This window comes from Athene cunicularia (assembly GCF_003259725.1).
Source record: "Athene cunicularia isolate RWA chromosome Z unlocalized genomic scaffold, athCun1 chrZ_part4, whole genome shotgun sequence".
Lineage (NCBI taxonomy): Eukaryota > Metazoa > Chordata > Aves > Strigiformes > Strigidae > Athene > Athene cunicularia.
Window position 1 is genome coordinate 3,295,696 of NW_020799145.1, and position 22,717 is coordinate 3,318,412.

Genomic DNA, 22,717 nt, shown 5'->3' on the forward strand with positions numbered 1-22,717 from the left:
GGCGTGTCACGGTGGCGGCGGGGGCTGCTGGCAGCCCCGGGGGGCGCTTCATCCGGAGCGGAGCCCGGCGTTACGCTTTCTGTGAGCGGGCTCTTCCCCTCCGGTGCCGGGTAGGTCTCGATCCGAATAGGTTGCCTCAGGCTGTGCCTTTGTTGTTGGAGGGGTTAACCTTTCAAGCTGCACGGTACTCAGTGCTCGAGTTGTTAAGCGAGGCAGAACTGTTACCTGACTACGAGGGTGTCGGATGTGTGGTGTATTTCGGCGAGCGTGGCACTTCAGATTCACCTTACAACAGATGAGTGTTGCAGTGTTCACCTACACGGAGTAATGCAAGGCGCTAACATTTCTGCCTCAAAAGAGATGAAGTGTGTATCTTTCCAAGAAAGGGGAAAAAAGTAACAAATAGAAATATAACTATGGCTAGGAGGTAAGCATTAGTGGCTAGATGCTAAGCCTAGATTGTGAACCATTAGCAAACTAGTAGACTTTTGTGTTCTACAGATTGGTGACAGTGAGCATTTGTGAGGATGTGTCTGCCAAGTCAATTACCATCTCATGTTTCTCTGAAGGGACCAAATCAAGGAACATCAGTCTTGAAGTTGTGTGTGACCTGTTTAGCTTTGTGCTGTGCCAGCACACCTCTTTCAGTGGAGAGCTTGATGTGAGGTGCAAGGCTTACACCAGCAACAGGGGAGATCAGCCTGTAATGAGTTGTGCTTTTCTACATAGTCTGTCAGTGGCCAGACCAATCAGCTTGAACACTTTAGTGAGCAGATTTCTTGCTTAAGAAGGCAGAATAGGGAAATACTATAGCAGAAATTGCCTACGTGAGCAGCATTTGTGAGCTTAGTGCTTAGTTTATCCAGTTTAGGATACAGTTGGGATCGTGTTCAGTGAAGAGTTAAGGAGTTCTCTTTTATAGCTTCACTCACCATTTATGTCTGTTTTCTTGCAATTACTATAATTAATTCTGAAGTATCCATGATGGTTATGGATTGCTTCTCCAATCCCATGGTGGTCGTAAGTAGAAAAAAGGTTGGAAGGATTGCTCTTGCACAAGTGAAACTGGATGTTGAGAGGCATGAGCAGAGGAAACTGTAAACAACTTCAGCTCTCTCAGGGCTGTGCTAAAGAATAAAAAAGGGCATCTCAGTTAAATGTGAGGTGAATAGAAAGCAGTATACTGAGGTGAAAACATCTATTTCTGCATGTGTTGGAAGAACCATTATCTAGTGCAAACTCTTCCTATATTATCTAGTTGTCTCTTAGTGTGGTTAAATCTCTACAGTCTGCTAGTAGAGCTGTGATCTTGCTACTGAGCACTGCTTACTTGTTGTCTTTCTGGGATCTTCTAGAAATGTGTGGACCTTGCAAGTGGTGTGTACCAGAAGACTGGCTAAATAACCTCCTTTTTTCTAAAAATGGGAGTTGTTTGAAGTTGTAAGGATACAGACACCGGAGTCACCATTTATGGACTGAATTTCAACAACTTAATGTTCTTAGCTTGCCACAGAGAACAGCTTCAACTAACATTTTGATCTAGAGCCATTATTTTGCAGTTCTGTAGGAGTGTCCATGCCCAGTTATTGTAGTTTATATGGTATACTGTTATTTGCTCTTGTCTGATCTTCAAACACAAATGCAGGATGTTAAGTGGGCAGTACTTCACCCTCCTGTTCTTGAGGATTAAAATACCCTAGAACTACTGATGAAAACCTAGTGTTGTGATTAATGTAGTACTTTGTATTACTATTTTTTTCTTGCAAAACCAGGAAAAGTGCTACTCTTTTGAACAGACTGGTTTCTGGTTTTTAACTCTTACTTCCTGGAGGACCTACCATTCACACACGGCACTGAAGAGTGAGCATGGTAGTATTACTCTGTCACTTGGTCTTGTCTGTGAGGCATCCTGGACTCTGGGATCCACATTTCTGCAGAGCTGAACTATTGTCTATCAGCCAGAGAAGCCATTCTGTAGGTTGAGGCAGAACTTTATGAGGAAAGGGAATAGCAGTGTATGCATAGTTCTTTAATGTGGTGCAGTAACTGAGTCTGCAGTTAGCCAGAGAAGTCTACTGAACATAGAAGCCTGCAGTGATGTCTTTTAATTTCCTTGTTGAAGAAGTTCGATTGTTGGCTGGAAGGAGTTTCTTGGAGGGATATAAATATTTCCTTATGCTGGAATAAATCGTATCTTAACCTTGCTCTGCCATAGACTACTCCCATCTAGTGCTTTATCTGCCTTGTTACCTGTTAACTCTGAGTAAACTCAGTAATTACAATGCATTGTGTGGAGTTCTTCTAAAATTCAGAAATGCAAGACAAGACCATCTGTCTCCTGGCAGCATACTCTCTGTCCTAATTGGAAAACCTATATAGCACGTCTTGATGAGTTCTCAATTTCATTCATGAAAGTGAAGGAGATATTGCAGAAGACAAATTTTTGGCATCTTGACCTACCAGAGTAGATTTTCTACAGGACCAAGCTATAGTCATTGTGGTGTTTCTAGCTTTCAGTTACAGTGTTGGAGAAATTGAGCAGTAAAAATACATTGAAGTTTATTTAAGTTTGAAAACTTGCCAGAGATCTTAAGGTTGTCTGGAAGACTGTAGGGGTATTAATACCTACTTACATATCTGTCATCGTTTAAACCTGGTTGGCAGCCAAACACTATGCAGCCCCTCACTCACCCCTTCCCCCTCAGGATTGGAAAGGAGAACATAAAGCAAAAGGGTTAGGAATTGATACAAGAACAGGGAGGAATGACTCGCCCATCATGAGCAAAAGACAGGCTCCCTGGGGGAGGAAAAATAACATTAATTTAATTCAAACATTAACAGCAACAACATTTAACAGAGTAGGATAGTGAGAAGTATAATGACATATTAAAAATACCTTCCCCCATGCCTCCTTTCTTCCCAGGCTCTGCCTTTTTCCTGATTTCTTTACCTCCTCCCCTCAGTGGTGCAGGAGGGCATGGAATGGGGGTTTGTGATCAGTTCCATTGTCTCTACCATTCTTTCCTCCTTAGGAGGAGGATGCTTCACGCTCTTTCACTGCTCCAGTGTGGGATCCCTCTCATGGGAGACAGTCCTTTACAAACTTTGTTCGATATGAGTCCTTCCCATGGGCTGCAACTCTTCTTGTGCTGCTCCAGTGTGGAACTGAACTACAACAGTGGGGGCTTCCTGGCTTTCTTTGGGTGCAGCCACCTGCTCCACAGGCTGCAGGTGGCGATCTGCTCCACCATAGGCCTCTATGGGCTGCAGGGGGGGAGTGACCCTGCCCTTTCACTGTGAGCTGCAGGGGAGTCTGTTCTGGTGCACCTCCCCTGCCTTCTGCTTTCTTCCACTGACCTTGGTGTTTGCAGAGGTGTGGCAACTCCTCCTCACAAGTCCCACTTCTTCCAGGTTCTCCTTCTTAAATATGTCATCACAGAAGCATGGTCACCATGGTTGATTGCTTCAGCCTTGGCCAGGCGTGGATCTGACTTGGAGCTGGGGGAGCTTCCAGAAACTTTTCATGTGAGCCACCTCTATAGCCCCCTCCCCTGCTACCAAAAACCCAGCCACACACGCAAACCCAACACAATTTTACATAGAACTAAGTGTGCACACTGTTGTATGTAAAAGTCTTGTGTTGCCATCTTTCATCATCCTCTCCCATCCTGTTGGAATTTGAATTCAGTGAAAGCTTGTAAGTGGCTATTGTTACTAAAGAAACAATCATCTCAAGTGGCTTTTCCATAATGCTTACCAGGGTCAGGGAAGAAGGACATTGGAGCCCGAACATTTGATATACATTCTGGTATATGTAAGAGGCAGTGACTGAAGTTGCTTTTGAAGTCATTAATGTTGTTAGTGAGGAAGACACTACAAACCTGTTTCATGGGAGACTGAAGTTGACAGATGGAAGTGAGAGTATGGAAGCCATGTATTTTCTTAGTGGGAAAGTTGGTGTAAATCAGGCTTACTTCACTAGAAGAAATTCAACTCTTCTTTTGTAAACAAAAAAGTATGGTAGTATGCATTCTGATACTTAGCTGTGCGAGTTGACAAATATACTTTGTCAGGCTCATGCTGTTTAAAGTTTTGTTTCTGCAAATTGAACTGAAACAGTTGAGGGATGGGAATAAAGCATTAGTTTTGCATGAGACCATCCTTCTGATAAAGTAGCTTCAGTGAAACACAGTTAGAAATCTGGTATAGAACATGCCTTAGTTTACTTGCAGTCTTTCTTATATAAGACCTCTTCTAACTTCTGCAGACTTGGACTGGCACGTGAGCAGTGGATAGAATCTGGTGTGAGTTTAAGCTTCTACGTTTCAGGTTTGTAAACTATATGTTTAAGGGCTTCTTAAATACTTGAAGCTTGGATGAATTTCCAGAAGGATAGAAAAGCATTATCTGTGGAGTCTTTCCCAGAAGAATGGGAGTGTTAAACCTGTTCGTAAAACAATCAAGTTTAACACACTCTCTTCCCAGCTTTATTTTATTTGAAAAAATTGTAATCACTTTCAGCTGAAGTTGTCCAAACCCCATCTGCTTCAGGCAGAAACTGTGTGTGAGAAATGTTCAGCTGGAACAGTTAAGTTTTATATTTTGGAGAAATAGTTTGAAGAAGTCTTAGAAAGGATAAAGCTGGTGGCAGGTAGCTCTGTAGCTTGGTGAGAGAGTCATCTGGAGTCTTCAGGACAAGTATCATGAGATTGCATTCAAAAAGTCCTGAAACATTCATGGAGTATACTTTGAGTTTATCTGATGGTAGTTTTGATAGCCCTATTAACAAATATTTTATATGATTGCAGAAGTTGTTTACAGAAATCATCATCTTGTTAAATTTTTAAGGTAAAGCTATTAATGGGACTTACCATTCCTTGGTACCATTACCTTTGTTATTCAGAGCACCTAAACAAACTGAAGGAAAAAAGCTGAAGCATGTGTGAAAACGGAATACTTTGTATTATTTTGTATGTATGACTTCAGTATTAGGAAGCTGCAAAAACATAGTAACAACCTGTAAGAAATTGCAGACAGGTTTAAGGTTGTATTTTGTGGCATGTATATATATTCAGGTAATCTAGTTAGGATAGTTTACTAAAACTTTTTTAATTTATCTGGAAGCTCTTGGAAACTGAATTTATTTTTATATTAAAAATAACACTCCAAAACCCCTTAGATTCAGAATACACCTGATACATGGCCTACACTGACAACTAGCTGATGAGAATTTCCAGTGATGAAATGTGATCTAATGTTGATATTATTTATGTTGATGGAAGTTATCAGATGATTCTTTAAAAGCTGTTAACTGATCATTTAACTGTTATGTTTAAACGACTGCCCTGATATACTTGGCAATTGTATGTATTTTTTAAGACTTCTACTGTTGATTATAGAAGGTTTAGGTAATAACCAATTCTTCATTGCAGGTACTCTTAAAAGCTGCAGATAGTCATTTGCTCTCCCTGGCTCTACTGTTGCTGAACTTTAGTTGCCTGTGCTATAGAAATTCATACCATGATACAGGAGGTATTTGACCACTCATCAGCACAGAGATGGGTGAGCTTCTAAGGATTTCAATGCAGCTTTATATTTTGAAAATTTTTTTTCCTTTACAAAAGTATCAGGTAATCCTAAATATCAGTGAGAAGACACCTAACTGTTGTTTACCTAGTTAGAAGACTCTTGAGAATTGCAAAATAAGAGAAACCTTGCTGCTTGAACTTCATCTTCCAGCTAGAATTTAATGAGCAAATGCTCATTTAAGGGAATTTAGAGGTGCATCTGAGAAGAAAATGTCTTATCTAAATTAACATATAGTTTTTTCCTGTGTCTCACCCAGTGATAAAGGAAGAAATAATCTTCAAAACCTGAACTTCTTATTAAGAAGTTTAACTTGGAAGAGGTGCAGACTTGAACCCTGTAGAAGTCATTGGTTGAGATTGAGAATGGCTACTTTCGCTCTGATCTTCTGATTAAGTCAAGAAGTCTTTTCGTACAGCTCTTGACTTTCAGCTGTTTTCATGTTGGCACTAATCTTGTATGCTGAAATTTTTTTTTTATTATAGTTAGTCCAGGTGAAAAGTAAAATGAGTTAGTACCACCTGTACGCTCTGCAAATAATTTTATAATAATGGTATAAAACCCACTATTTTGTTGGAGAATTTGGCCTTAAAATACAGGCTTCTGTACTTAATTTCTACTACAGAACTTCAGGAAAAGTGTGAACTTTAACTTAGAGAAAGCTAGTCGTCTTGATTGAGTACAAAGATGACTAATGTACGTTTGTCATGGTGTTTGTACTGAGATGGATGTGTAATTAGTGTCAGCAATGAAATTTTGTAATTTCTTCTAGGTTTTGTGGCTTTGTGTAGCATTACAGACTTGCTCTCTGTACGGAGAGTTGAAGCACAGCATATTCATGCTGTACTATGATCAAACTCATTGGTTGTCATTATAATTGTAGAAAAGCCTTTCTTAGAAGATGGAAGCTGCCGTAATTCTTCCTTGTCTAAGAGATCCTCTTTCTGTATTCTTTCTGCTGAGTGCTGTGGGAGTCTCTGTAAGACTATGATACCTATCTAGATTATGATTTATTTGGAATAAGACATTTGATACCATCCAGTGATTATGACTACCTTTTTCCTGGAGTCCAGGGCAGATGGATAGCTGTTGTATAACACACATAAGCAATCAAAAGGGAGCACACTATCTGATAGAAAGATTAATTCGTGCTACCTTGGTGGGATTTTTGGTGGCATAACGGTCATGTCTTCAAACATTCTTGTAGACTGCTTTGAAATGCAAAAAGTGGACAGAACTGAAGCTAATTTGGACCATATTCTCCAGGCACTAATAAGTTGTTTGGTTACTGGTTTTTAAGATGTTGTGATCTGTCTGTATTCTTGCCTGTATTCTGTTCTGGAGGAATATGGATCTAGAGTCTGTCAGAGAACTTCCTTGGACAGATGTTTCACTTGTGTTCCATTATGATTTCATCGCTCCGAAGAACACTAAGAGTAAGATGGAGCAGTTATTTTTGTCTTGTTTATTGGTGAGTAAATTCTTATTGAAATGAGGGAATGATCCACCATTTGCCTCTGTTTATTTTTAACAGCAAGCTGTGAAGTCAAACTATTAAGAAATAAAAAGTTAACATAAATCTTGGAGAACAGATTGTCAATGCTAGGGCTTTTCATGAAATTGTGTAAAGTGCTTCTAGTGGTAAGCAAGAAACATGTTTGTAAAGGCTTGATCTGTTTCTGTTTGGGCTTTGCTTTCATTGAGGAGCTTGTTGTAGAGTAAAGAATGAAAAGCACTGATAAGTGTGACCTAGGATTTCTTTGCTATTTCTCTCCAAGCAAGATTGGAGTTATTTCCCATTTAGGAATGTATATATTTTTTATAGTTAGTTTTTGTATGAGACTGATTAGTGTTGCTGATTGATTTCTGTTAGCATCTTGGTTAAAAATGCCAGCAGCCATAAGGAAGGGAGAGTTAGGAGAAAACATTCAGGAGTGCCAGGGTGAAGACAGTATTGACAGGGTGTCTTTTTGCATATACGTTGTGCAGTGATAAACCTTTTTGAAAGTGTGGAGATAGCATAGTCAAGCTGGCACGTCAGAAACATTCTTCTGTAGATATGTGAGAAGGAACTACTAAACCTCATGAATGTGCAGTCTTTGCTTAAAAACGTTTGGATGTGGTTGGTTGTCTTTTTATTCTCCAACTATAATGGATTGAGTGCAGTTTCATTGTGCAGAGCCAGGAATATCTTTTTGGATGTTCAACAGTTACTGTTGCCTCACTCATGTCACTGATGGCAGCAGAACTGTCCCATGTGCAAGAAGATGGGATGTTTTAGTAGAGGGATCTCCAGACAGAATGTTTTTTGACAGAGCAGCCTGTATGGGAGCTGCAACAAGTACTGTTGAAACTAGAGTTGCTTGAGGAGATGGGTCTCCTGGAGTTGCAAACACTTCAAGAGATTACATAGTAAACATTACAGTTCATGTAAAGACAGAAATTTTTATGTGGTTGGCTACTAAATGCCCTTTTAGCTTTTGTCTCTCTTGCAACTGAGACAACTATACTTCCTGGGGAAGCAGTTCTAGTACACAGTCATTGTAAAAACCCGACCATATGCTTGCTATCCTGGATGTGGTTAATACATGAATTTAAACATCCCAGAATACTGAAACATTGTTTTCAGATACCAGATAATCTAGGTGTAGGCTACAGGTTTTCACATAGAATAAAAAAATATGTTCAGGTTGTCTTTCAGCTTTGAAAGTATAAGCAAACTGAGCACACTTTGTGAATGACAGAAGTCCATAAACTGTTTAATGTTGTGTAGCAAAGATTATTGAAGTTTTCTTGACCACACTTGTTTCCATTGGCCCAAAACTCACTTTTACATACTTAAAGGCTGATTTTTGTATTTTTAGGCTTTTCATTACTAGATCCTGGTTGGACATGTGTTTGCTTCTGTAGAAATATTAAATAGAATTTACAATTCCAGCAACCTTTTTGCTGGCAGAAAAAGTTGTGTTTGTATATCAGTCTTGAGAATACCAGAAATTCTAGAAGTCCACTTTGCTTTCAATTAGTACCCTTCTGGAAGTTGCAGGTTCTTGATTTCTTCAGACAGTATTACCCTCTGTGTAACTCCTGTATACAACTCTTAACCAAGTTTTTCTACTGAACTTGCAGCTCTCCACCCTTATGCATTTCCTGTTAAAGAAATTTGTAGGGTGCTTGCAATACCTGTGCAGAGTAAAAGATTGATGTCACTTGACTTTTCATCATACTGAGTTCATTTGAGAGCTCTTCTGTGTTTGTTACAGTTTCTTTCAGCTTTATTGCAAGATGTAGGCACTGCTCTAGTTCTTGGAAAATAAAACCTCTGAAGATGCTCAAAGGCACACTAATATAAATGATTAAATATCTTGATTGTTGAGTGAAATGGCTGGATTAAGGTGACCCAGGAATTTACCCTCTTGGATCATACTTCAAGATAAAAATAGTAGGTTATGTGATTTCTTGGGAGGTCTATACACACCATATAACTCATAATGAGCTGTGCTTCTGCTGGGACTTGTAGACAAGTTAATGTGATAGTAATTGGTGAATTACTTGTCAGGCTTTTTTTTTTTTTTTTCCCAAGTAATGCAGTATCATACTGTACCCTGCATGATCATTCATGTTTGTGTAAGTGCAGCTTCTGTATGCTTTTAAAGTAATTTGTGGTTTGATGTTACAAGACAGTTCTTCTAACAGGGATAGTTGGTAGGTATCAATTCCAGTATTGCATTGCTACAGCTACTGTTATGTAGTAGTGTAAGCACAGTGTTGCCTTGTGTTTAAGTATTTATAACAACCTTCTTTAGAAGTATTTGGAAATTGATAGTGTCTGTAGCATGTGATCTGTGAAAATACACTTGAAACATGTAATGTGTTTCTCTACTTACAGATAGTATAGTGAAAGAGTGTTAGATACAGGAAATGTAGCTGCTCTTTAGTGACACTTCATTCACAGAATCAACTAGGTTGCGACGGACCTTGAAGATCATCTAGTCCAACTGCTAATGTAACACTGACAGTTCCCAACTACACCATATCCCTCAGCGCTATGTCAGCCTGACTCTTAAACACCTTCAGGGATGGGGACTCCACCACTGCCCTGGGCAGCCCATTCCAAGGCCCAACAACCCCTTCTGGAAATAAATGCTTCTAAATATCCAGTCTAAACCTTCCCTGGAGCAACTTGAGGCCATTATCTCTTGTCCTATCGCTTACTACTTGGTTAAAGAGACTCATCCTCAGCTCTCGTCAATCTCCTTTCAGGGAGCTGTAGAGGGCGATGAGGTCTCCCTTCAGCCTCCTCCAGACTAAACCCCCCCAGTTCCCTCAGCCACTCCTCGAAAGACCTGTGCTCCAGACCCTGCACCAGCTCCATTGCCCTTCTCTGGACACGCTCGAGTCATTCAATGTCCTTTTTGGAGTGAGGGGCCCAAAACTGAACCCAGTCATCAAGGTGCAGCCTCACCAGTGCTGAGTCCAGGGGTAAGATGCCTTCCCTGTCCCTGCTGGCCACGCCATTGCTGACACAAGCCAGGATGCCATTGGCCGCCTTGGCCCCTGGGCACACTGCTGGCTCCTGTTCATCAGGCTGTCAATCAGCCTTCCCAGGTCCCTCTCTGACTGGCAGCTCTCCAGCCACTCCTCCCCAAGCCTGTAGCGCTGCTGGGGGTTGTTGTGGCCCAAGGGCAGCCCCCGGCATTTGGCCTTATTTATACTCCCCCAGTTGGGCTCAGCCCATGGCTCCAGCCTGTCCAGGTCTCTCTGCAGAGCCTCCCTGCCCTTGAGCAGATCAACACTCCCACCCAACTTGGGGTCACCTGCAAACTGACTGAGGGTGCCCTCGATCCCCCTGTCTAGATCATCAATAACCGAGCCTTGGGGGACACCACTCGTGACCGGCCGCCAACCGGATTTAACTCTATTCACCACATCTCTTTGGGCCCGGCCATCCAGACAGTTTTTTACCCAGCAAAGCGTGTGCCATCCAAGCCTCAAGCAGCCAGTTTCACCAGGAGAATGTTGTGGGAAATGGTGACAAAGGCCTTACTGAAGTCAAGGTAGACAACATCCACAACCTTTCCCTCACTGAGTAAGTAGGTTGCCCTGTCATAGAAGGAGATCAGGTTTGTCAAGCAGGACTTGCCTTTCACAAACCCATGCTGACTGGGCCTGAGCATCTGGTTGTCCTGCATGTGTTGTGTGATGGTACTCAGGATGAGCTGCTCCATCAGCTTCCCGGGCACTGAAGTCAAGCTGACAGGCCTGTAATTTCCCGGATCATCCTTCTGACCATTCTTATATATGAGAGTCACATTGGCCAGTTAATCAGAATTCAGAATACATTCATGAAGCCTTAAAGGCCTTTGATGCATGTCAGTCATTAAGAGGAAGAAAAACTGAAAGTGAAATCTGCTGCTGGGGAAACATGCATCTTTTTGTTTAATGACAGTAGGATCAGAAGAGCTAGCAGAATTTCATAAATGAAATTGCCCGTTCAGTTGTTTTTGCTTTAATACATGTTCTAATTGCCCATTAAGAAATTATAACTGACTTGAATGAGATGATACTTGCCTGATTGCTTCTGTTTCTAGTTTGCATCTATAAACTTGTACATGTCAAGTGTCCTTAAATGCTTAGTGAATGATTAAGTAAACATGTAATGTTTCATTGTTTCTGTTTAATACACTGTCCAGGCAAACACATTCTTAGGGAATCTTATTAGTATCTCTATGCAGCAGAATGGGATGAATTTGTTTATATATTTATATAAGTAACTATTCTTAGAAGCGAACATACCATAAAGCTGACTGGGGGACTAATCAGTTCCTCTTCCCACAAATTGCCACACCGTTTTCGATAAAATTTTCTGCATTTCTGTGTTGAATATTTAACTTGTCTGTGAGGTTATTTGGGACTCAATTCAGTTAAGCTTTTATGAAATTTGATGACTTATTTCCCAGCAAACACTGCCTTACTAAGAGGTGTGTGTGGGGAGGGGTTGTTTGTGTGTGGTTTTGGTTTTTTGTGGGATTGGGTTGGTTTGAGGTTTGTTTTGTGTGGTTCTTTTGGGTAAGAAATACTATATTCCAGGATGGATTTAAAATGCTAGTTGTCTGGAGAAAGGAAGGTATAACACTTCTTTTCCTACTGCTTGTTAATATCCAGACATAGTGATAGGTCCTGAATTTTCTGCATCGGATACTGCTTTAATAATGCAATTTGAAAAGTCATCTTACAGTCCCTGGCTAGTGTGGAGGTAGGAGTTATTACTCTTATCTGGCAGGACAGGCACACTGTGAAGTGATGTGCTGCATTAACTAGTAGTCTGCGAGGCTATAGCCTTACTAGCCAAGATCCCATTGTTCTTTTAACATCGGTATTGTGTCAGTAATTCAAGAAACAACATCTTCTAGTTACTAACACAGAATCATTCCGGTTGGAAAAGACCCTTGGGATCATAGAGTCCAACGATCATCCCAACTCTACAGAGTTCTACACCATATCACCCAACAGCTCATCTGAACGACCCTTAAACACATCCAGGGATGGTGACTCCACCACCTCCCTGGGCAGCCTATTCCACTGTCTGACCACTCTTTCTGTGAACAATTTTTTCCTAATGTCCAGTCTGAACCTCCCCTGTTGCAGTTTAAAGCCATTCCCTCTTGTTCTGTCACTAATCACCTGTGAGAAGAGACCAGCACCAACCTCTCTACAGTGTCCTTTCAGGTAGTTGTAGAGAGTGATGCGGTCTCCCCTCAGCCTTCTCCTCCTCAAACTGAACAGTCCCAGCTCCTTCAATCGCTCCTCACAGGATTTGTTCTCCAGGCCCTTTACCAGCTTTGTTGCCCTCCTCTGCACTTGCTCCAGCACCTCTATCTTTCATATTGAGGTGCCCAAAACTGAACACAATACTCCAGGTGTGGCCTCACCAGTGCAGAGCGCAGCGGGACTGTCACCTCCCTGCTTCTGCTGGTCACACTATTTCTGATACCAGGCAGGATTCCGTTGTCTTTCTTGGCCATCCAGGCACACTGCTGGCTCATGTTCAGGTGCTTGTCAATGAGAACCCCCAGATCCTTCTCTTCCAGACAGCTCCAGCCACACCTCCACAGGCCTGTAGCCATGCAGGGGGTTGTTGTGATAAAAGTGCAGGACCTGGCACTTGGCCTTGTTGAAGCTCATTTCTCTCCTTCATATTCTCCCCTGTTGTGGAATGGAGTTCTTCAGATTGTTTTCAAACTTTGTTACTCCAAGGCTTTGCAGTAATGCTGGATATAGGTATACTTGTAGATATACACAGTAGTTCTTGTAAATAGCATGTGAACTTGATTTTACTAGAGTTTTTGTGTTTCTCTACCTTGCTCCCAGAAGCAGGCAGTGTTGTAGATGCATTGACTTGATCTAAATTTATATGGCTGCTAATATTCTGGGAATGTATTTTTTGCTTGTGAAATAAACAAGTGCTCCTTCCCTACCACATTGCCAAACACTACATCCTGCCTCATTTGAAGGGTTACTACAAGCACACTATCTCTGTTACTGTGCTTTCACACTTAAGTGTCACATCACTAGTCATAAAACATTCCTGAAAAGAACATGGATTGTAAAAACAAAGCAAAAAAAATCCACAACTTTTGGGCAGAGAATAGAATGCAACTTCATTGTGAATTGATACTGTAAAGTAGACAACTTTGCAGTCACCAGTTTGTTCTGCTGACCATTTAGTTGATACTCATCAAAGCTGATTTCTTTGATTCCTATGCAGGAATAGCTAGTTTGTGCATGGTAGTGGGTGGGTGCATTGTTAGAGAAGGCAGCTTCTCACTCCAAGCCTATCCCAGGTATGTCTTGCTCTCTGAACATGTTAATAATAACAACTATTCCTGGACAGATTACTTTTCTAATGTTGGGTTTTATTTTTCCTCTTTCTTATGATGATAGGGAGGATTCAGTTATGGATCAAAGATAAAACCTATTCTACAGTCATAACTGATTAATAGATCACGAAGAGTAGACAAGAGGACATTTAGTAGAGTGTTAATACTGGTTACCTAGTTATGGTAGATCATTTAGGCTGTTCAGATTTAGATCTTCACTGAGTTGGCTTTAAACCACAGTACCTCAAAATATTTTTCTGTCAGCCTGTACACAGCATGTCCTGAGAGAAGGGAAACAGTATTTCTTTGCTTTCACCTGTGTGTTTCCTACATACCTCCAGTATAGCAGAAGCAAGGTTATCTATTTCTTTACGTTGCATTAGATACCAGATTTCTTCATACTGTAAGCTCAAAGTAGTGCTCAAAAGCAGTTAACAGCTCCAGAAATCTTACACACTCTCCACCCCTTTTCAAATGTGTTATTGTAAAGTGGTTATTTGTCTTTGTCGATTTATTTGTGTTTTGAATCTTAAGAATAGCTGGTTCAAATGTCTTAATTCTAAGTGAAAATACAAACTTATTGTATGAAAAGCCCCCAAATCTGTTTTGTCATAGGGCTGGAAGATCATTTCTGTCACCTTTGAAGAGTTGTCAGAAGTGTAGGAATGTACAATGTGGCCAGACCGAAAAGATTACTTAAACTTGATTGTAGCTTGCAACTCAATTTTGAAGCTTTAGCCTAAAGCTCCAGACATATGAGGCGGTGTTGGAAGTCACCTGTATAATAACAGTTGCTGGAGATTTCCATTTTAAGACTTGTGTTCATTTAATACTTGCAGAACAAAATCTTCAGTATAGTTTTATCTGTTTTGTGTTGAACTGGTTTGAAAACAGTCACCTGGGAGAGGGTTGGTCCTATAGCTGTTGACAAGAGAGCTGGGTCAGCTTCAATTACATTGAAACAAACAGTACTCCTGTTTACATGTCCCAGCTTTGGGTGCAGTAGTTATCACCTGTGTGGAGAGTTGGTTGTGTTGGGTTTTTTGTGTTGTGTTTTTTTTTTTTTTACACAGATCTTAAATTCACAAAGAACTGAATAATTTCTTGAGTGTCTACTTATGTCCATAACTGCCTTATGCCCTTTAAGGTTATTTTGGAAAAGCAGAGGGGATGAAGGAAGAAATGAGTATTCTACTTTTGTCTATCCTGAGATCATTGGAATGTTATAAAACTCTATTAGTGAGAAGCTGGATAATTCCTTCCCACTTCTTTATTTTTTCTGTTCCTTCCTGCTCCCTACTTGTTGTATTGATACTGTCCATAAGCTCATGAAAACAGATCTGTTTGAAAAGATTTCCTGAAACAGTGATGTTGAAAATAGCACCTATTCTGGAAAAAATTCAGGTAATTTTTTGTTTCAAAAGTAATTCCACAACAGGTGACAGGTTTTTTTTTGGTCATGCACATTTTTCTACCACAGCAACATGAAGTAAACTGTAGCTAATCAAATTCTAGTTTTGATGTCCCAGAGCAATGCATTAGACTTTTAGCTAAATCAAATGCCTGCTTCAGGGATGCTGTAGGGGTGATTAAGAGCGTTTAACTGAGCAAAGCAGCAGTGGTCACTATTCCCTGTTTTTCTTCTCTCCTAGCATACAGCTTGGTGGGTTTTGGTGTGAATTTCTTAGCTTAATTGTAAGTAGGTGAAATCATCAGGTATAAAGATAGTCACGAGTATCTTAAAGCTGTGCAGAGTGGGGCCCAAAATAATGTTTAATAACTGCATGCTATAGAAATGATTTTAAAAGTTTACTTCTCTTTGTAGTCTGGTGTTGTGCAGGATCTGATTGCATCTGAACTCTAATGGGGCCTGATGTACAAAGTTGTTTGAGGGAGTGCTACACAGTGCATTTTAAACTAACCAGTTAAAAGACTTTAAGTAAATAATCTTGTTTTGATCTTAAGGTGCGGGACTGCAGAATGAGGACCCTGGAATAAAAATGGTTTTGAATGCTTTCAGTTAAGAAGATTTCCTTTCATAAACTTGAAGGCCCAGTACATATTTTTGGTGTTACTTCCCTGAAAGTGCAGTTTGAGGGAAATAAATGGAGTTGTATGTGTTGCTTTCTAGAAAAGACCGAGAGTGAATTGTGAAATTATGTAGCTGAATGTACAGAACACAATATTAATTTTAAAATTATTTAAATTAATAATTTTAAATTAATAATATGTTCTAATATATAATAGAATTTATATATTATTAGATATCGATTATTAAAATATATAGATTAGATATGTTAGATAATATGTAATACATATAATTTGTATATATTATATACTATATAATGTAATCTAATAATTTAAAAGATATCTATAGTTACTGTGTACATCATGTAAGTGGCAAAACAGATCGTACCTGTTTTTTATTAGAAAAATCACTGCATTTTGATGTGTAGTTAGAAGCTCCAAAGTCTGTAAAAATGTCTGTTTCTAATTTTAAGACTTCTGGTGATTCTCCTTGGATGAAATCATGGCTGCAGGTAACTTGATGGGAGTTTGTTTTTATAGATACTCAAGACCTAGGTTTTTATTTACCTGAAATACATGGCTTTCCTCTTCTGGTCTGTATGATTACTGTCTCTAAAGGGAAGATTTGAAAACTGCTTACCTACCTCAAGATAGAATTTTACAAGTATACCTTTCTTTTTACAGCTAGAAGATGGACACACTTTATTTGACTACAATGTTGGACTAAATGACATAGTTCAGCTTTTGATACGTTCTGAATCTGAAGCTCCTACTACTGCTTCTGTGACAGATCAGGATGGAGAAGTCAATCCTTGTGCTGTTTCCAACTGCAAGAACAAAGTCAAAAAAACAAATAGTGGATCATCCAGTCAGCCATCCACATCATCTCGATTGTTTCTCATTGATCCTGGTATTGGATTGTACAAGGTATGTACCAACTTTAAAAGCTGGAAACTTGCCTCATATTTATGGATTTAATTTTATTGTTAAAGTTTTGTTATGTAAAAGTGTGTAAAAATCTTTCATGATATAGCATAATTCCCCAATATAACATAAGTCAAGTTGACTTCTGCCCTGGTTCAACTGGGATAGGATTAAGTTTCCGCAGCAATGGGGAGAGGGCACTAGCCGGGTTATTCATACCATGCTGACATCAGGTCCATGCGCCAAGCGCGGGAAGGGTTTCCTTTGGGCTTTTGTCTGGGGAAGCACACACGGCGGGCTGGCTGTGTCCATTGCGGTATTTCTCTGTATAGCTTTTGTCTTATTTACTGTTATTACTGTTTATTATTGTTGTTATTGTTGTTTGTTACACTGTTCTATTAAATCTTTCCTTATTTCAACCCTGGGGTTTGTGCCTCACTTGCAGCCTGACAGGCTGAGGATGGGGGAGGGACAACAGCAACATGGTCTTTGGTCATGGCAGGTCCTAAACCAACACAACTTCATTTAAACTGACTCTTCAGAGTCATGAAAGGGTCTTTGTACCAAGCTCACTGCTGTTGCAGTTTTCAGGAGAGTTCATAAATTGATGCATTGTGTTCTCCAAAAAGTTTAGAATACCTGTGAAACAGGTAAACTTGTGAAGAGAAGCAGCTAATAAAAACTAAATTATCTGTAGAGAATGCAGTTTTCCCCCACTTAATTTTTCCAACCTTGACAAATATTTGGTTTGACTAGGGTTTCAGTGCTGTCTTAGAACTAGGTAAACTATGGAAATATACAATTTATTTAAATTGTGACATAATGATTGCCATTTTATTACTGGTTTTAGGAATCACATATATTTTATTTGTTAGCTTTGTACCGCCTTGAATTTTTAGATGTTATCATGTTGTATTACATTAGAGTCCTAGATTTAATTCAAACAGAAAACATACAGTTTCGAGGGCTAGCTCATGAGATACTTAGTGGAATACGTATACATAGGGAATGGTAACGTTTTACCTCCTCTTTGGGTGTTTCTCTTAAATAAGAAATATCCATAACAGTAATTCTTTTTGCTGGTAAATGTCCAAAATTACAGAGAAGGAGCTTGAGCTTCCATACATATACAAGTTGGTTTCAGTTAGAGGAGGGCTATTACTTAGATCTGTTATCCTGATGGGAAGCTGTCTTAGTTTAATGTAAACTGTTACTTAATGTTTTAGGTATTAAGGACAACTGGTAAGTTATTTACTTTACATTCCTGTAGCATTCTTTGCGGTGATCTCTGTTCATTCTCTGAGGAATCAGCGAGTCAAAAACTAAGTAGCTTGAATATGGAGGCACAAACTTGTGTGCTTCTTTTGTCTTTTATCTCCATTTATTAGTGGGGAAAAAACTCATTTCTTCAGTTCTGATGCTTTGCAGTTAATCAATGAGTGTAAAAGGTAAAATGAGATAGGATGGGGAGAATACTTTGGAGATGGAAAGCCACAGAATTATCAGTTAATCAAAGGAAAGGAGTATTAAAATACAGTTTTTAGAATTTTGAAAATATACATCAGGTAGTCTCTTAGCTATTTTGTTCAGCATTAAAGTAGAAAATAGAACAGGGAATGGTGATGTTGGCAGACATACTCAAGGAAACCTATTCTGTGTGTCAGGTGGAATTTTTGCAATCTCTCTAATACTAGGGACCTAACACTTAGCTACCTGTGAAATTACTACTTTTTCAGCCAGCCATATGTTTTTAATAAATATAGAAAAATAAGGGTGCAGTCATTGCTTTCTTTGCTATTTGTAGATGACAGTAGAAGTGTATAGAGGATTTTTACTTGCAGATTCAGGAAACTTTTAGGAATATATTTTTTGCCAGTAATGTAATTCAGAGGTAGTGAACTTGTTTAATAAAAAGTTTGTGTTAGATGACCAAATAGATGAATGTATCTCTTTTTTTTTTTTTTTTTTTTTTTTTTTTTTAGGAATTGCCTAGCTATAGGAAGGAATAATTTGTTACAGGACTTTCCTCAGACAGAAAAAATTGTGACTCACACGATCTGCACCCAGAGCTAGACTCTACAAGATACCAGTTACTCCAAACAGTCTCAGCTTCTATGCCCTCCTTTATCTTTCTGATTTCAACTACTAAAAAGAAAGGTAGCCAAAGTGGAACCTATAATTAAAAAAAGTGGTTAATAATAATTAAATTATTGTTCAATGGTTAAAATGGTGATTTAAACAGCGTTCCTCTTGTGTGTTCATTGTATATTATGTAAATCAGAATGCTTTAGCTTGTTTTATATTTCAGTTGTACCTGACATCTGACGTTTACATGGGCCCTGAAGGACTAGCAGTGGATGGATTTATGGTCAACTCCTGTTCCTTGCTACTAAGACTGAGAATTGTTAGTGGTGTTTGGTTTAAGAACTCAGGGGGTCCATCCCGAGATGGACTCAGCATGTGTGAAGGACACCAGGGTAAGCAGGGTACCTATGGCTGATCTTCAATGCCAAAATGAGGAATACAAGACAGGTTACAAGAGAAAAGTTACAGTAACACTGGTTGGACATGCAGGAATGATGTTAGAAAAATCAAAAGTGTTCACAGGCATGTGCATGTTTCCCCTTCTGATTCTCGCACAGTCTTTATAACTTTTCATCCAGAAATCTCTGGCTGTAGTAAAAACATTTTAGCTAAGAACTCTTAACTAACTTAGAATAAAAACCACACAAACTGAATCTGTAATTAAAATCAGTATTTGTTAATTACTGTTCACAAAGAACTACTAATAACCCAGTTTTTAAACCAGACACTATTAATGTAAAATAGTTGCTTGTTCCTTAGTGGTCTGTGGTAATGATTATTTGCCCTTACCATTGTAAGGGTGGGAAGTCCGTTGTGAAAACATGCACATAAAATTGTGGAAGGGTGCGTTGGAGAGGAATGATGAAGGGATTTTGCACTGATTTAAAAAAAAAAAAAAGTTTTGTTCTGGATCTGATTATGATTTTTGACTTGGCTAGCATGTCTGTGGCACTTGTCATAACTGGTCGCAAGAAGTAGCAAGTAGGTGGGGATAGCCTTAGTAGTGTGTGTCTAGCTGTATTTTTGAGAGTAGGAAGTAAAGAAGCACTTAGAGCTACAACTAATTAAAACATGTAAGATTGTGTAGGGATGCCTTTGTGAGGATTCTTTCTAGAAGTGCCAGAATGCACATAGATTGATAGATTTAAAATTAGACTGTCCTCCTCTGATTATTACATGACTGAAATTTTCATCCTGGTAAAAAACTGTACTTTGAATACTGTAGGTTGTAAGAATAAAAAATAAAAAAATAGATGTTGGTATTTTACATGGGAGGAATAATCAAGGATTGAGTTTTGGAGGTCATTTTAAGAAGGTGAATGAAAAGAGTAAATGAGAAGTATTGTTTTCTTGGGATAAACGTGTTAGCTCAGACTGCTGTCAGTTGCACTTTCAGATACCCAGGGGCTGCTTCACTCTACTAGAAGTTACTGAGTGTGTTTTTTCACTTGCTCCTATGAAAGTACTGTAAGATGGCTCAGTTTATAAAAACTAGAGTTTGGGGTTAGTAAGACTGTCTGCCTGCCACTATGTTGATACTTGACCAAAAACTGTAGCTTGAACTGTATACGTACATATGTGTGTGTATGTATCTCACTGTCTATTATAGTTGTTTTCTGTGGTGTGGCTATGCAGTAGTTATGTTGTTTTTCATACTTCATGTTGTGTTGAAGTGTTCTTTAAATTTTTTTTAAGTTTCTTAGTATTATTGAAGGAACATCTTCTTAATTAGCTGAAGACTTGAGAAAATTAAACATGACTTGGAATAACAAAGTAGTTTGATTGCTTAATACCAGTATTATTGTGATTACAGAAGGGAGGAAGTCAGTGAGATAGTTCCATTTCTTACAGTCATTAAGACTTTGGCTGACTGTGGTGGCAACCTTGTTAGACTTGTTTCTTCTCTCCTTGAGTCTTGAAGGGTTAAAAATTTGCAGGCCAGAAAGCTAGAAGGTTAAATAATAATTTTAAGTTGGAGGCTCAGGAAAGTCTTTAAAACCGTTGGCTGTGAGGTAGTATTTTAATGCTGTGTCAGCTTATTTTAACCATAAAGAACAACTGGCAAAGCAAGAGGAAAGGATAATGAGATTAAGCTAACTTTCAGGTTTGGAGGGGGAAAAAACCAAAAGAAATATAGCCTTGCTTTTTAAAACTGCGTAAGATTATAGTCATACTAGATTTTAATGAGGTAAGAGTAATATAATAATACAAGTGCAACACATTCACGACTACATGTTACTTGAAGTTGCTTAAACTCAACTAGTTACTCGGGTAGAATTGATTGTTTCACTGATAGCAAAGTTAAGCAGTAGCATAGTAAGTTGTCTTTATTGTTTTCTTAATTGGGATTTATAAAATACAGAATATAAAACCTGGGATTTATAAACACAAATTGATTATTATATTTATTTTTTTTAGATAAATGAATTGGTGGATGCCCGTGATGTCAGCATTGGAGCCTGGTTTGAAGCTCATATAGAAAATGTTACACGAGCAACAAAGGGACATAAGAATGGTAAAGCTCAAGGAAAGAGTGGTAACGCTTACAAAAGGACTAATGGAAACTTAAGTCAAGATCATTCTAGAGAAAATGCAAATAATTTGGACAGTACACCATCCACATCTTATTCAGACTGTATGGACACTGATGAAGAAGCTATTTATCATATCAAGTATGATGAGTAAGTGCTCCTGATACTATTTTGAGGACATCACATATTGTTATTTGGTTTGTATAAACCAAGAATTTCTTGAAGAAGCTTGGAATCAAAGAAAGCGAGTTCAATGTTGCAACCAAGAAAAAAAAAAAAAATTATTAAAGATTTAGAACACTTTTCAGTTCGATATAGTGAATCCATTTGAAGTAATGATATTTTTCATGCCTAAATACTTGTCCAGTATTTATTTCATTGTCTTTATGAAACTTAAAATCCATCCTTCTCATATAAGAAAAAAGAAACTATATAAAAATTTTTACTGTGTTTTTTTTCCAAGTAAAGTATTGTTTTAATTTTTTTTAACTATTCCCTGTGTATATTCAATTCCTATCATTGGAGCTGAATGAGAGAAAATACTGGTACTTGATTTGGATTAATTTTATTCCAAGTAGAACAATTGTGCATAAAATTGTAGGTCTGCACTTAGAGTAAAGGTTTGTTATAGAAAACTTTGTGATGCAGGGCATGAAATTGATTCTGAACTGCAGAGAGGGTGTTAAGGGTGGGTTGTGGGGTTCTTGTTTTGTTTTTTTTTTTTTTTCTGTAGTAAAGACAAATTCCAGAGCCTGCAATGTGTGGGTGGGAAACCCTGAGTTTGGAGGGATTCCTTATTTATGAACAGGTTTTACACCACTTCATTTGCTTGGGAAAGTGGTCCAGATGTGTGGGGGATTTTTTAATTTAACATCTGTAAAAGCATTACGTTTCTAAACAAATAAAACTTTAAATGATTTGAGGATTTGAAATTTTTGATACTGAGATTAGTGAAATTACTGTAGTTTGTGCAGTGTAAGATTAAGGTAGAAGGACGAAAAGTTTATTCAGTATTAACTAAATGTAGGTTTCCAAAATATTTTTAGAGCAGTTATTTCAGCTTTATTCGAATATGTAACTGTGAATCTGACTTATGTACAACACTTGTTGCACTTAGTAGTAACAGATACAACTTAATACACTTTTAAAATTGTGTTGAATTCTGATTCTTTAATCTGCAACTGTAAATTTTCTACTTAATGTTAGAGAATTACAGAAGTGAAAGTAGAAATGTAAATATTGCATTTAATGTTGCAAGAAATACATGAAAATAACTTAGTCAACCAGTATGATCAAAATGAAAATATTTTCTCTCGAAATTACATATCTATTGTGATGTGATTTCAAAGACCTGCCTTTAAGATTACCTAATTTTACAATACTGTGGATATATGCAGATTAACCATGGGCAAACATTTCTGAGAAAGTGTTTGTGACTGTTGCAGTGAAAGTTTGTTTTCTGCAGATACTGTATTTCATGAGTTAAAAGTACAGAAGCAGAAAATGTTTCACAACAGGTCTGATTTCTTTAGTATGATATGTCAAAGGAAAAAAAAGATTGACCTCTATGTGTACTTCAGGATATAGCTGTTCCCTTTCAGCAGATGGAGACAGTCTTTCTACTCTTACTATAAGATTATGTGTATCAGTTGTATATTCTTAGCCAACAAAATCAGATGAGCT

At 38.5% G+C, this 22,717-nt stretch overlaps 1 protein-coding gene across 1 annotated transcript in view; it reads left to right on the plus strand.

Moving 5' to 3' along the window:
* Positions 1-5: 5 nt before the first annotated feature.
* The window catches only part of UHRF2 (ubiquitin like with PHD and ring finger domains 2), a gene marked incomplete at its 5' end in the record, with an annotated part of 85,408 nt that continues 62,696 nt past the window's right edge, over positions 6-22,717 (plus strand). Inside the window, 3 exons of the mRNA XM_026866780.1 lie at positions 6-110; positions 16,179-16,421; positions 20,922-21,184. Of these exons, the coding sequence (XP_026722581.1) occupies positions 6-110; positions 16,179-16,421; positions 20,922-21,184 (611 nt within the window). The remainder of the gene's footprint in view (positions 111-16,178; positions 16,422-20,921; positions 21,185-22,717) is intronic.